General features: G+C 40.7%; 1 protein-coding gene across 4 annotated transcripts in view; it reads left to right on the forward strand.

The window, feature by feature from the left end:
* CHRDL1 (chordin like 1) overlaps positions 1–16492 on the forward strand; it is a 115882-nt gene that overhangs the window by 57513 nt on the left and 41877 nt on the right. For 2 of the 4 annotated variants that reach the window (XM_030835742.2, XM_030835744.2), the window contains exons 5-6: positions 8289–8434; positions 9870–9963. In XM_030835742.2, the coding sequence (XP_030691602.1) occupies positions 8289–8434; positions 9870–9963 (240 nt within the window). The remainder of the gene's footprint in view (positions 1–8288; positions 8435–9869; positions 9964–16492) is intronic. The other 2 variants (XM_030835743.2, XM_030835745.2) reach the window with 1 other exon arrangement.

Here is a 16492-nt window from a genome sequence, read left to right on the forward strand (position 1 = left end):
GGCTCTGGCCAGAACTCAGCTGCTTGGCTAAAGAAATCACTCCTGGTGGGCTCCCCACTGAGATGGGGGGATAGGGCAAATGGAGTCAGCTGGAAGTTGAGCTATATAAGGATTCTTAGTGAACGTGATGGGCTCAGAAGTGACTCTCTAGTCACCACTCAGAATCCGGCAATACTTGAGAAGTTCTACAGGATAGTGAAAGACGGTTGTCTTAGTCAGTTTGGGCCGCTGTAACAAAAATAGCATAGACTAATGGCTTAAACAACAAACATTTATTTCTCACAGTCCTAGGGGCTAGAAAGTCCAAGATCAAGGTGCCAGCAGATCTGGTGTCTGGTGAGAGACCACTTCCTGGCTTGTGGATAGTCATCTTCATCCTGTGTCCTCATATGGCTGAGAGCAGAGGTCATCTCCCTGTTGTCTCTTCTTATAAGGGCATTAATCCCATTCATGAGGGCCCCGACGCCCAAAGACCCCCACGTCAAAGTACCATCACATTGGGGATTAGGTTTTCAACATATGAATTTGGTGAAGGGGACACAAACATTCAGCCTATAACAGGCACTGTAAGGAATAGGCAGCCCCAACCTGCTTTCTGCCTTCCATACACTCTATCCTTTCCAGCTAATAGTAATGTAACGGTAACAGCATTCATTGAGCACTAATATGCGTCGGGTACTATGCTGGGCGCGTCATGGGTCTCACCTCATTTGATCCTCACAACAACCTGTGAGGTAGGTACTATTATCAGCCCCATTTTATCGATGTGTGAACCGAGGCTCAAGAATGTTAAATGACCTGCTCAGCTAATAAGTGGGATCTAATTACTAGTGGAGGTGGAATTTGAACACAATTCGGACACCCTGAAATAAGGCCTTTCCTCCCACTAGGACAGCTCTCAGAGGCTGTATTTTTAGTAAACGCCCCTACATTGAGCCTTAAGTTCTGGAATGTTTCACACTCCTTGCCCTGTGCTCTACAACCTCATTATAGATAAAGCATCAAAGGCCTAAGTTACAATTTAATTATCTAGAAAACAAACCTATTTTCAAACATTGTCTTCCATTCTCACCGTGCTATGAATTAGTCAATAAGATGAGTGCTAAGCTCCCCTATCAAGGCCTCAATGTGATGGGACACAGAGGAGTTAAGTTTTTATGGAGGAGGAGAGTTTGGGGAAGATATGAAAATCATAGGTCTCCGCCTAAGGACAGCAGGTCTAGATAAGTCATCATTTTGAGCAACCCAGGGCAAAAAGAAGTGATAGTGTTTGGAGCGCTGACAGGAAGCAATCTAAATGGTAGGCATCATTGCTTTAGCTCATGGACCCATTTGAAGCAATACCTTTGATTTCAGTGAGCATCCCAGTCACCTGAACGCACATGACCTCAGAGGGTGAGCAAGGTTCTTGGAGGGAAACTATACATACCCACTGTTTGGGATGCATTAATTCTGCAAGATGCGTCACATCCTTGCTGTATGCTGTGACCTAGCTTGACCAGGATGCAGTGCCCAGCTGTTCTTCCCTCCTTGGAGGAGCACAGGAGGTTTCCCATTAGCACCCTTCTTTGCCTGCTTTCTTCCTAGCTGGGCCAAGGCCCAGATGTCAGCTCAAATTTACAGACTTTATTGAAAACAGTTTGTTTCAGAGAGCAGTGTAATAGCCCCCCACTCTCCCCAAAGGGGCTAAATAGTGTCTGTAAGAGAAAACCGTCTCATTGTAGTCACACTGGGAACACAAGAGTCCTAGCTAAGGTCTGTCCCACTAGTAGGAATAGAGCTGGCTTCTATGACCAGCTCTGTAGGATTGATTTTCCACGGTTGGAAGGGACCCAAAATGGTCATCAAGTTTAGCCCCTCGCCTTGAGTTAGAGTTTTTTTAAACATACACTCTTCAAATTTAATTTTTCAGTGGGAAATACATTTGTATCATTCAAGAATATGAATGCATATGTGTGTATGTGTATATATGATTATACATGTTTACGCTCATAAAGGTATATGTAAAAGTATGCAGTAAGATGTCTAATTCACCCCTGTCCCACATCCATTCAATTCTTACCTTTCTCCTCAAAACATAGTCTCCCCTTATAACTTTTAGTATTTTCCTATGTATCCTTCCAGATTTTCTTTATGAAAATATAAGCAAATATGAATACGTACTCTTAAAAAAATTATATCCTCTTTACATAAAAGGCAGTATATTATCCAAATCATTTTGCACTTTGTGATTTTTTTCATTTAATAATCTGTTTTTCTGTATTAGTGCATAGAGAGCTTACGCATTCTTTTATATGACTACACACTATTTCATTGTATTAATGAACCACCACATATTTAACCAGATGTCTATTGATGGACACAGAAGTTGTTTCCAATCTTTTGCCATCACGAACAATGGTGCAGTGAATAACTTTTAGATTTTTCACACACACACAAGTATATCTGTAGCGTGAATTCTTAAAAGTAGGATTGCTGGGTCAAAAATACACATATATATTTTTTTAATTTGCCACATCAACAACTTTATTTTCTCGCATAGAATTCAGGTATAAGCATGAAAAGTAGATTAGTTTTCAAAACCTTAGTTCTTCTTAAGGCTTATGTTAAATATCTTCTTTCCACCTAGCTTTGTGCTGGGTACCATGGTGTGGACAAAAGAACAGAGCCCATAAACTACAACCTCAAATAGTTTATAACTGGTTTGGAGAAATAAAATATATCTACATATAATGAGCAGAGAGAATATTAAAGCCATATTTATGACAGAATCCATGTCAAAAGAGTAACTTTTACTTTCACTTTAGATGAAATGATAAGCTTTGGAAACATTTATTTAAAAGACAAATGTATCCCTCACGCTCTTCCTTGGACCTCCTTTTAATTTTTGTTATATACATGTACATTCAGAAAATACATATGTTTTAAAATTGAATGATATTGCTAAATTGCCTCCATAGTGTTTGTATCAATTCTCCACAGCCTTGCTGAGAGAGTTTATTAATCAAACTTTAGGATTTTTGCAAATCTGATAAGAAAAATGGTTATCTTGGTGTCGTTTTTTTAAATTGAGGTATAATTGACATATTATATTCGTTTCAGGTGTACAACATAATGGTTCAATATCTGTTTATATTGCAAAATGATCAACTCAATAAGTCTAGTTAACATCTGTCCCCATATATAGTTACAAATTTTTTTCTTGTGATGAGGACTTTTAAGATTTATTCTCTTAGCAACTTTAAAATATGCAGTGCAATATTATTAAGTATACTCACCATGATGTACATTCCATTCCCAACACCCCCCCACCCCCTGCGTCTGGCAACCACCAGTCTGTTCTCTATATCTACAAGCTTTTTTTTTTTTAAGATTCCGTGTATAAATGAGATCATATAGTATTTGTCTTTCTCAGTCTGACTTATTTCACTTAGCATAATGCCCTCAAGGTCCATCCATGTTGTCACAAATGGCAAGATTTCATTCTCTTTTTTATGGCTGAATAGTATTCGTGTGTGTGTGTGTGTGTGTGTGTGTGTGTGTGTGTGTGTGTGTCTGTCTGTCTCAAGGAAATTAAAGGGAACATAACCTCTTCTTCCAAGCCCTCTACCTTCATCTCCATATTACCCTCTCCCACCACCTCCAGAATGGACTGTGGCTGTGCTGGGACTACACCACTAGAATGAGAGAGAACCAGACTGGAAACACTGGCATCAGGCTCAGCTGTCAAGAATAAAATAGGAACCTGAGTAACAATAGCAATGGCAAAAGAAGGGAGGGCTCGGAGTCAAGGAGATTAGCAACCATACTTGGGAGCTCTGGACAGGTTTGCATTTATCTCATAACCACTGGGAGCTGACTTACAAGTGGCCTTTCTGACTAGCCCAGAACTGGCCCACTAAGGAAGTAGAAATTTGAGGGTAGGGAGAGTGGAGAAGAGAGCCACCAGCATGAGGATGTTGGGTTTCAGAGGGTGGGAGGAGGGGTAGTACTAGGAGGGAGAGATTGGTGTATCAAAGGAAGTGGGAAAGGACCACAGACTTTTTGGTAAAACTTGCCAGTTGCTCTGAAGGGGGGAAAAAAGCCTGTCACAAGGTTATTCACACTGAGATGTTACTGACAATGTGTATCCTCTCAGAGAAGCCTGGGGATTATAAAATCTGATTGCCGAAAGGCAACCACTAATCCAAAAGAATGAACTTCTAATGATGGCATTTTAGGCATCCATGAGAGAAAAGGTGGTAAGAGACATTTAGGATAAGGGAGTGTTTTCTGAGCACCCCAGAAATTATAGTTCTGCTTACATATAAGATCATCGCTCATGGGGAGAAGGAACAGTTCCTTTTGGCAACACAATTGTAGTCAGATGGCTGAGTGCTGGTCTGCTTACCCGACAGCGTCCTTCCCCCACTCCTCCTCGGAGTGCTGTGTGGGATTTGATGGGAAATGGGAAATGGCAGAGGCTAGAAGCCATGCAACCTGGTCACTTCTGTTGTAGCATTCCCCTGAGGGCTCCTGAAGCCAACCTTGCTTCAGACTGATTTTCTGCCAGATTTCGGCCAGGAACACAGAATGTGTTCCAAGGATTGTTGGTTAGAAGCCCAGCCACCTTGGAAAATCTGGGAAGGGAGCGTGTAGAGTCTGAGGTGGCTTTTCTTGCCTCTGGAGTTCCTTGCATGCTGTTAGCCCTCCAAAGATGCAAGGGGAGATTTGAGTTCCATATCCTATTCTTAGATAGAAAAGTAAAGGCCCAAAGAGGTAAAGTGACTTGTTCAAGGTTATGGGAGGTGGGTACCCGAGCTGGGATTATGACTCAGTGATGCTGCCCCCCTCAGTTTTTAAAAACTTTCTTTTCTTTAGTAAAAATTGTATATATTTAAGGTATACAACATGCTGATTTGCTATACATACACAGATTGAAATGATTACTGCAGTTAAGCTAATTAACATCATCTCCTCCTCGCCTGATTACCATCTATTTTTGTGATGAGAGCACCTGAAATCTACTGTCTTAGCAAATTTCCAGTATACAATGCAGTATTATTAACTATAGCCATCATGCTATACTTTAGATCTCTAGACTTACTCATCCTACATAACTGCAACCTTGTACCCTTTGACCAATATCTCCCCATTTCTCGCACCTCCCTGCCCCTGGTAACCACCATTCTAATCTCTGCTTCTATGTATTCAAATTTTTTAGATTTCACATTTAAGTGAGATTATGCAGTTTTTTTTTTCTTTCTGTAACTGGCTTACTTCACTTAGCATAATGTCCTTCAGGTTCAACCATGTTGTTGCAAATGGCAGGATTGTCCTTTTAAGGGTATGGGATGGACACTTAAGTTGTCTCCATATCTTGGCTACTGTGAATAATGCTGCGATAAACATAGGATACAACAAACATGAGAATGCAGACATCTCTTCCAGGGACTGAGTTCATTTCCTTTCTGCCCTCCAGTTTTGACACCCACTGTGTGAAAAGAACAGGAAACTTCAAGGCAGGAAAACTATATTTCTTAGTTGGCTCTTCTATTAATAGCTGTGTGACATGGACCAAACCTTTTGAGGTATCAGTAGCCTCATTTTCATCATTCTCCCCTCACCCCATTAGGGATCTTAGAAGAATGCAATAATAATAGGAAGAAGTTAAGATAAATTTCTTGTGTAAAATTAGCATTAAGCATAACCATAATTGGTTTCCTTTTCTTTGATTCTGTTTTGTCTTCTTTTTTGCTTTCTCTCCATCTCTTGTTGAGTACATTAATGCACTCCAATGAGATCCTGAGAACAATTTCATTGTTTTTATTCAAACAGTTGTATTGAGGTATAATTTACCCACCATAAAATGGACTCATTTTCATCATAGTTTTGAGTGATGGGAAAGAAAGAATGGTCTCTTTTTTAAAAAAAATTTTATTGAAGTATAGTTGATTTACAACATTGTGTCATTTTCAGGTATACAGCAAATTGATTCAGTTATATATGTGTGTGTGTGTATATATATATATTTATTTATTTATTTATATTTCAGGTTATTTTCCATTATAGGTTATTACAAGATATTGAACATAGTTCCTTGTGTTATACCATAATTCCTGTTGTTTATCTACTTTATGTATAGTAGTTTGTATCTGTTAATCCCATATTCCTAATTTATCCCTCCCCCCCACCTTTCCCCTTTGGTAACCATAAATTTGTTTTCTATGTCTGTTAGTCTGTTCCTGTTTTGTATATAGATTCATTTGTACAGTAATTTTTTTTAGATTCCACATATAAGTAATACCATATAATATTTGTCTTTCTCTGCCTGACTTACTTCACTTAGTATGATAATCTCTAGGTCCATCCATCTTGCTGCAAATGGCAATGTTTCATTCTTTTTATGGCTGAGTAATATTGCATTGTAAATATATACCACATCTTTTTTAAATTAATTAATTATTAATTAATTAATTTTTGGCTGCGTTGGGTCTTTGTTGTTGCACACCAGTTTTCTCTAAGTTGCGGCGAGCGGGAGCTACTCTTCGTTGTGGTGAGCAGGCTTCTCATTGCAGTGGCTTCTCTTGTTGCGGAGCACGGGCACTAGGTGCATGGGCTTCAGTAGTTGTGGCACGCGGGCTCCGTAGTTGTGGCTCGTGGGCTTAGTAGCTCTGTGGCATGTGGGATCTTCCCGGGCTAGGGCTCAAACCCATCAGGCAGATTCTTAACCACTGCGCCACCAGGGAAGTCCCTATACTACATCTTCTTGAACCAGTTGTCTGTTGATGGGCACTTGGGTTGTTTCCATGTCTTGGCTATTGTAACTAGTGCTGCTATGAACATTGGGGTGCATGTATCTTTTCAAATTAGAGTTTTCTCTGGATATCTGCCCAGGAGTGGGATTGCAGAATCATATGGTAACTCTATTTTTAATTTTTTAAGGAACCTCCATACTGTTTTCCCTAGTGGCTGCACCAATTTACATTCCCACCAACAATGTAGAAGAGTTACCAGGATGGTCTAACTTTTTAAGCCTCCCTCCAATGAAACCCACAACTCCGCTAACTTCTGTTCTTCCACTATCCCACAGCATGTACTTTCGAAGCTCTGCTTGTAGATAATAACAATTATCTATTGTTAATTTGTACACTGATGGTTAGTTTAACCTGGGCACTTGTTCATTGATATTTGGTGTGTGTATATGTGTGTGTATGTGTGTGCACAGCATGTACTTTAAGGAAGCCCAATGAAAAGACTTCTCGAAACCATTCACTTAGAGTCAGCTCACCAAGTGCATTGACCTTTTTGCTACGTGGCAACCCTGTGCCAGACTCCATGGAGAAAGACACGTGTAAGGCGGAGTCCCAAGTCTTCAAAAAGCAATATATACAAATGTATATATGGGTTGGTAGGAAAAAATGGAATTTAGAGACAGAGGACCAGATATCAATTCCCTTTTTCATCACTCACTACCTTTGTGACTTCAGATAAGTCATTCAACATCAGACACTTGTCACCCTCAAATGAAAAATGAAGATAAGAATCTGCCTTACTTGCTTCACAGTGTTCTTATGGGGCTCCATTGTAATAACGTATGTGAAAGCTCTTTGTAAATTGTTGGCTAGGTGACTATAATTCGCAAATATGAGTTACAGTAATATTCAAGTGCCAAATGGTGTGCCTCAGACATCAGATGCTTTGAGAGGTGCAGATCGTGGGCTGGAGCTGTTAGGGACTACTTCATGGAGGAAAGTGGACTTTTGCTGAGCCTTCAGAATCAGACAGGACTTCAATAGGTGGAAAAGAGTGGCAAGGAGGGGGCAATCTTGGTGGAGAGACTAAAAAGAAGCAAAGACTCCAGAGGCTAGAACAAGCATACAAGCATATACCAAGTGTTATAAAACATGGGAAGGGTTAAAGTTACCAGGGTAGTTATAATAGGTGGTTCCTTATCAGAAAAGACTCCCTCCTTCCAGGCAAGTTAATACCTTATTCATCTAACACTGTTAACTCCATCAAGGCGGGGGCCTTGTCCTTCTTCACTGATATCTCTTTAGTGCCTGTCATAGTGCCTGGTACGTAGTAGGTGCTCAATAAATGCCCCAAATTTGAAGGAATGGATGGATAGTCACATGTCACTTGTTATTCCTGTCTGGCTGCTTTAATATTATCGAAGTCATCAACCACTGAATTAGGGACTATTTTTAACTCTCTCCGTGTGGTACAGCCCCATCTGCTGTTGGGATTTGTGAAATTCTTTGCAATGATGCCAATACTCGGTGTGGTTTTTCTCCACCCTGTCCCAGAAGACTCCTTACCCCCAGCGAACAATAAGGTGACCAGCAAGTCGTGTGAGTACAACGGGACCACTTACCAACACGGTGAGCTGTTCATGGCTGAAGGGCTCTTTCAGAACCGGCAACCCAACCAATGCACACAGTGCAGCTGTTCGGTAAGACCCTGTATCTTAACGTCTCTGCTATCCCCTACCCAAATAAGAGCGCTTCCATACTTGTACTTTTAGTTTAAGCCTACACTGTAGGGTGCTTGATTGGAAGATGAATCGCATCTAAATCATGAGCCTTCCTGACCTTAATCAACCCTGATCAACTCTGTTGAAGAGGTCAGATCCAGTCATATCCCGGTCTTAAAACTTTAGCACTGCTTAAAAGGACAAAAATGAGTTGATAATCTTGATCTGTACTTCTTTTCACGATAATTACACCACCAGAGCCTTCATCTGAAGAACTCAGTTATTTGATAAGCCTTGGAAATGCCATGGGTGGAAAAGCCACTGGCACCATCTGGGGCCACTCAGTCCAATTCACAAGAAAATGGGGTGTCTCTTGGTTCCCATCTCTGAAATATTCCACTAACCAGTCAGTTCCTGGTGCCCTGCAATGAGAAAAGTCTCTCGACAAATGCTTGATCATGATGATTCCTGTGACATTATTTGTCAAAAGAATTGTATACTTCATGAGTGAGGTATACTGATTACATCATCATCTAATTGTGCGGCCCAGAGAATGTAATAAATAGAACCAGAAAAATGGAGTAAAATTGGGTGTTTAAGCTGAAGTATGAGGGGATGAAGTTAGATGTAGAAACAACTTTTCCGCCTATAAAGGGTATGAAACACTGGATTGACAAGGGAAGCTAAAGAATCTCTTTGCTTAGGGATTTTTAGTAAAAATATAGCATCTCAGTAGTTTGGGAGAATTTGGTCGTAGCCATGCTCCCCTAATGACCTTTCAGGAACGCTCCTAGCTCCAGAACAGTATGCTTCTAAGAACTAAGATCAAGGCTCAAGGAATGATGTTTGGAACATAGAATTTTAGGGAATGAATATTATGCAAGGACAAACATAACCAGCAAGTGCATTTGATCCTCTCCCTCGCCTTGTGCTGGACTGAGCTGTCCATTCAGATGATCTTTTATAGTTTTGTATCACCCCAAAGAGCTTGTCTACTTGTTTTGGAAGGGAGAACTCTAGTGCGTGTTACGGAAGGCAGGTATTGTGCAAATCTGCATTTCCCCAAAGCCCCAACATCCAGCTGAAGCACGATGGGACCAGAATGGACAGAAGAGAGGGGCAAGACTGTATTGGTGGTTTGGAGTCTCATGGCAGCCCTCACGCTGACTACTTTGTTTCATCTTAGACCAGCATGCCTGATGAGAATTGCCATCTCCTGTGACTTAGTCTCTGGCATGGAGAAATAGTAAATAGAAAAAATATAACGCATCATAAAAGTTAGGAAGTGCATATAACTGACTATGGAAGAGCATGGGGGAAGGGCGTTTGAGCCCCTACTCATCCCAGGTACTGAGCTAAAGCCTTTACATGTACTGCAGCTCCTTCTGACCTTAATTCTGTTCCTCTTTGGCAGGAGGGCAATGTGTACTGTGGTCTCAAGACTTGCCCCAAGTTAACCTGTGCATTCCCAGTCTCTGTTCCTGATTCCTGCTGCCGGGTGTGCAGAGGTAGGTATCCTGTTTCCCAAGACCCCAGGTCCCGCCATCCTGAGTAGCAAGATTTAGAAGAGGAAAATACCTGTCCAGTGTCCTAGGGAAAGGGAACTTTCTATGGTAGCCTTAGATTCTAAGGATGCTTTCAATCACAAAAGGAAAAAATAAAAGCACTGCTTTTAAGGGTCACTCCCTGAAAGAAACTGCACTGGGCTGGAGTGCAGCCGGGGGAGAGGGGTGAGAGTCATCTAATGTGAAAGTATCTTTGTCTCTCCTTCCTTAATCCCTTCTAGCCTGGCCCCTACATTACTGTATTGTAAAACACAGGGCATCTCCATACACAGCCTTAGAAGGAAGAATGGGCCTCCCAAAGCACTGATGTGACCATTTTGAAGATTAGGCAGGGCAGATGTAGGTGTATTTTTTAAATCCCACAGTAAAGTGGTGACAAACTTAATAAAAGCAAAATGGAAAGCATCGTCTTCTCAAATTATATCCAAAATGGAATCATCATCTTCTCAAGCCAGTTTTTTCTTCTTTGGGTTTCATTTCTTTGATGACAGTACCAATTTTTTTTCCTTTAGGTTTCCAAGATCAAACATAATCACCTTTAGTTTCTCTTTTATTGCCTCTTCTCAAATTACCAAATCTATTAGCAGTCCTCTATATCCCCCCCTTTTCCCCCTTTCCCTCCTAATTTTGTCTTCTTTCCTTCCATCCGATGTGCTTATTGAATGTCTACTATATGCTTGGCACTGTGCTAGAAACTGGATGCGTAATGGTAAATATAGTAGACATACAGGGCACTGCTAGACTATATGGCATCTTTATGTGAATTACAGAAAGGATCCCCTTACTTAAGATACTTGACTGCCATTTCACCAGAAAATCCTTGTGAATGTACCTCCTTAGCTGACGCACCCTTGTGCAGGACACAACCTGTACAACCGTATGTGGCATACACAGCAGCCAGGATATGTTCTTTGCTCTTATGGAACTCACATTTTACCTGAGAAGACAAATAATAAACAAGCAAGCAAACAAATACCTAAATATAAACAGTGTGAGTACTGTGAAGGAAATAAACAAAGGACCAAGGTAGAAAATAAGAGGTGAAGGCGTTTAGGTTGAATTGTCGGAAAGGCCTCTCTGAGATGACATTTAAGCTCAGACTTGAAAGATGAAAAGGAGTCATCCATGCAAAGGTCCTGGGAGGAGAGCATTCCAGGCAGAAAGAAAAGAAAGTTCAAAGGACCAGGCAGGGAAGAGCTTATAGCATTCAAGGAGCCTAGGGACCAGTGTGGTAGGAATATAGTGATTGTGGTCATAACTGGCATGCGATGAGACTGGAGAGGTGAACAGGAAGGAGTCAGACCATGCAGGACCTTCAAGGCCATGGGAAGGAATTTGGATTTCCATTTTTAAGTGCATTGGGAACCCACGGGAAGGTTGTGCACAGGGCATGACATGATCTAGTTGATGTGTTAAAAGATCTCACTTGTTTTTGTGTCCAGACTAGATTGGAGGGAGGAAATAAGACAAGTGGAGAGACCAGGAGGATGGGTTTAGCAGTCTCTCTGGTATGAGAGAGTGGGATTCTGGTCTGGGGACACAGTGTAGGGTAGTGGTTCAGACTGGGGCCCTCTGGAACCAGGCTGCCTTGATTCTAATCCCAGCCCTGCTACTTTCTAGCTGGGTGATCATGAGACAGGATGTACTCACCTTTCTAACAATCTTTACAGTGACAGTAATGTTACCACCTACCTCCAAATGGTTGTGAGGTTTAAATGAGATAATGCAGGAAAAGGACCTAGGACACTGTCTCGCATATAGTGAGAACTAGTAATGAAAATTGGACAAATTTGAAATTCAGTAGGCCCTCCGTATCTGCAAGTGCCACGTCCGCAGATTCAACCAACCATGGTTCCAACATATCGGAGAAAAAAATAAATCCAGAGAGGTCCAAAAAGCAGAACTTGAATTTGCCATGTGATGGTAACTATTTACATGGTGTTTACATTGTATTCCCAACTATGCATATAGCGTTAACATTCTGTTAGGTTTTATAAGTAATCTAGAGATGATTTAAGTATGTGGGAGGATGCATGTAAGCTATATGAAAATACTATGCAACTTTATATGAGAGACAGAACATCCTCAAATTTTGGTATCCATGAAGGTCCTGGAACCAACTCCTCGCAGATACTGAGAGAAGACTGTGTATTAGAGCATTGGTTCTTGGCTATGGGTGAATATTGGAATTATTTTGGTAAATTTATGTCCAGACTGGGGATGGGGGTGGTGGTGAGGGAGGTGATTCCAACGTGCAGCCAAGGTTGAGAGCCACTGAGTTAAAGGGAAAAGATTATAGGATTTGCTGGTAGCAAATAGGTAATTGACTCCTATACATTGCTGCCGGCTTAATCTTTCAAAGAGATAGCCTTAAGCGTGCTACACTCCTACTCAGAAGGCTTTATGCTGACACATATCGTGCTTACTCTATGCCGGTCACAATTCTGTGCACTTGACAGATATGAACTCATTTAATCCCATGACAACCCTGTGTGGGGAGTATGATTGTTATCCACATTTTTTATAGATGATGAAACTGAAGCAGAAAGAGGTTAGGATCCTCTAGGATCCTCTAGGACCAGATATGTTCAAGGTCATATAGCCGGTGAGGCAAAGAGCTAAGATTTGAACCCTGGAAGTCTGGCTCCAGACTCCAGGCTCTTAACTACTCCACTCTGCCACTAAAATGAATGGTTCCCTGTTGCCAGCAGCATACTTGTCAACCCCCGACTCTGACAGTAAAGGCCTTTCATGCTCTAGCCTCAAGTTACCTTTATAGGCCCACATTCTTCCATTCTTGCACCTCAGGTTCTACCCACATTGTTCTTGTGTTCTCTTACCTTTGTGCCTTTACTCTCTCCTCTGCCCCTCAATATCTCTCAGACTTTAGTGTGCTTCAGAATCACCTGGAGAACTTGTTGAAATTCAGATCCCTGGAGCACAACTGCAGAGATTGTTTTGGTGGCCTTGGGAAGGGGTCCTGGGATGTGCATTTAAACAGGGCCCATTGTCCATTCTGGTGCAGGTGGTCAATAGACTTTCACTTTGAGAAACCATTCCTAAGACCACATAGATGACTGGGAGTGGCCTGAAATGATGGCTTTACATCTGAATTTAGTACACTTAAACTGAGCCTATTAAAAATCGGAAACCTGAGTAAGCCAATAGAAGAGTAACCAATGTCAATCTCTGATTGGTCAGAACATCTAATTCCAACCGTATGGCAAGCCAGTTTGGGGTGAATGAACAGCAGACATTTCATGATAAGGCTGGGAGGAAAAGGAGACAAAACGGCTTCCTAGGTTATATCTAACATGTACAGTAACCCTGAGAGGAGGGAATGTTGCCTTTCTCTGGAAAATCCTTTTCCTCCATCTCTGCCTGTAGAAATCCTGCCAGTTCTTGAAGACCTAGCTCAAATGCAGCCTCCTCGGATCCTAACACAGATAGTCCTCAGGTTACATTTGAATAAATACTAGCGGGAAGGCCTTTGTCTCTTCTCTGCATTCCCACCTTCATTCCAGTTTCTCCACCCCTAAATCCTGCTTCTCCTTCAGAGGCCAGTTCGAATGCCACCTCCTCCAGGAAGCTTTTTTTTTTTTAATCCTATCATTTAGGAGTAAACTCCCTCATCTCTCTGACTCTTCAGGGCCTCACCTGTGCTTCTTCAGTAGAGTTAATCACCCGGGCACATTTTGTCTTTTATTATGTGTGCCCACGTCTTATCATCGCTACTGATGTGTGAGCTCCGTAAGGCAGAAACTATTTTGGGCTCATCTTTTTTCCCCCCACTGCACCGGGCACAGAGTAGGTGTTATTTGAATGAATGCACACTAGCTTGGAAATATTGCCAGAAAGTTAGTCATGGTTTGAATTAGATTCTACTCAAATAGGATATTATTTGTGTTTTTTCTTCCTCTGAATTACTGATTGACTGTGGTAGATGGTACTGGCTATACATTGGTTCATGGTCAGTAGGAAATTACCTGTTGTCATTCCCGATCCTCCACATTGTTTTTTCTTCCCTACCTCACTTTAGCACACTCTAATTAATATTCCTTTTAGAAAGAAATTACCTTATTCGTAGTACCCATACATGCTCATCCTTTTTACTATGCTGTTTGTACCAGCCCTCACAAGTCACTGTGGCTTTAGTTGCAGCCTAATTTGATTTATGCTTCACTAAGGCCCTGGATCTTTCCATTCCTGTTTCTCACAGTGTGTGTACTGTCCCTCAGTACAGCTGTGATATTTCTGCCAGTAAAGCTGGGTATTTTGTTCCTCGCCTCCTTTCTCAATCTTTGCCCCAACTTAATTTGAGTCTGTTCCAAAAGGAAGAGAGTCCATTTTTTAAAATTGAAGTATAGTTGATTTACAATATTGTGTTAGTTTCGGGTGTACAGCAAAGTGATTCAGTTATATATTTTATATATATATATATATATATATATAATTTTCAGATTATTTTCCCTTATAGGCTATTATTAAAGATATTGAATATAGTTTCCTGTACTATATAGTAAATCCTTGTTGCTTATCTATTTTATGTTGGTAGTTTGTATCTGTTAATCTCATACTCCTAATTTATCCCTCCCCACCCCCTTTCCCCTCTGGTAACCGTAAGTTTGTTTTCTATGTCTGTGAGTCTGTTTCTGTTTTGTATATAGATTCATTTGTATTATTTTTTTAGATTCTGCAGGTAAGTGATATCATATAATATTTGTCTTTCTCTGTCTGACTTACTTCACTTATTATGATAATCTCTAGGTCCATCCATGTTGCTGCAAATGGCAATATTTCATTCTTTTTTATGGCTGGGTAATATTCCATTACATATACGTAATGGAATTGTATATATGTGTGTGTGTGTGTATATGTGTATATATGTATATATATATATATATATATATACCACATATTTTTAAACCAATCCTCTGTTGATGGGCACTTGGGTTGTTTCCATGTCTTGGCTACTGGAGTGCACATGTCTTTTCGAATTAGAGTTTTTGTCTTTTCCAGATATATACCGAGGAGTGGGATTGCTAAATCCTATGGTAGCTCTAATTTTAGATTTTTAAGGAACCTCCATACTGCTCTCCATAGTGGCTGCACCAATTTACATTCCCATCCACAGTACACGAGGGTTCCCTTTTCTCCACACCCAGGAGAGTTCATTCTTAGCAGAGGTGTACACGTAGTTACTACTATAACCAGATAATTGCTACAATTCATTTGTTGGGCTAAGGTGATTTTGCTTGGGGAAAAATAAGGTGAAATCTAAACTGAAGAGCAATTAATAAAAGAAAGGAAACTGCAAAAAGACATTATTGCATCCAATCGGCAATATAATGCGAAGGAGATAGGCTCTGAAGCCAGAAGGACATAGATTTGACCTGGCAGAGCTACTGTCTACTAGTGATGTGACCTTGGGCAAGACACTGAACCATTCAGGACCTCGGTTCTCTCAGGTGTGAAGATGATAATTATAATATCTACAACCTATGGAAAGGTGATAAAAATTAACTGAGATGACATAGAAACTAGGAGAAAGTCCAATACAGAGTTACTGCTTAACAAGTGATCATTATTATATTTTATATAATAATGACTCTATTTATTACCCTGGGGTTAAGTAGAATTGTACCTTCTCTATCTCTGATAGTCTTGCCTTTTTAGTTACTTAATCTCCATATAAAGAACTATATTTCTAGTCCTTCTCATGGCAACACATCCTGGGACTAACCATCTTCTCAACGGTTCTCTTGTCACAATTTAAATTTCTTTTATTTTTGTTATGTCTTCAGAAGCAACGGGTAAAAGCTAGTTGTTATTGATCATGTATTGCCTCTTCAACATACTTGACAATTCATTAAGTTCTGTCTTTGCCTTCTCTTCTCCAGCCTAAATAAACCATTCTCTTTCATCTTTCCCTCTAAAGACTAAATCCTACACTTTCATAAAATTGATGCTTTTTTTCTGTCTTTAATTTCTTTATATGTTTCAGTTGTATATAATGTGATTGAATCTCCTTTGAAGTCCTTATTTCTGAAGCACCTAGTTATTTTTTTTTTCTGTTGAAATGACATTTTTAACAAAGGTATACCTTGTATAAGCATATTACTCATACAGCAGACAACCCAGACACACTTCTCCCCTATGCTGGCTGCCCTAATTGCAGGCAAAATACCACAGAAGAAATAACCTTTTTGAGTGCTGAACTTGCAAACCTTCATATAAAGGGCCCCCTTGAAGCGGGCTCTCTGCACTGTCACCAAACACTAATATGTGCCTTTCTTCCTGGGTCAGGCAGCAATCTTAGCCATGGGTTGAATCTAAACCCTAGCCTCAGTTGTTTAGACATGTCTTTGAGGCTAGGACAGTCAGGAGAGTGTTGGCAGGGTGTGTGTCATTGCTGGCATTTCAGCAAACCTCATCTGGACTGGAAGCATAGTGCAAACAGCCGCTGGAACCT

The sequence above is a fragment of the Globicephala melas genome, chromosome X (assembly GCF_963455315.2).
Source record: "Globicephala melas chromosome X, mGloMel1.2, whole genome shotgun sequence".
Classification (NCBI taxonomy): domain Eukaryota; kingdom Metazoa; phylum Chordata; class Mammalia; order Artiodactyla; family Delphinidae; genus Globicephala; species Globicephala melas.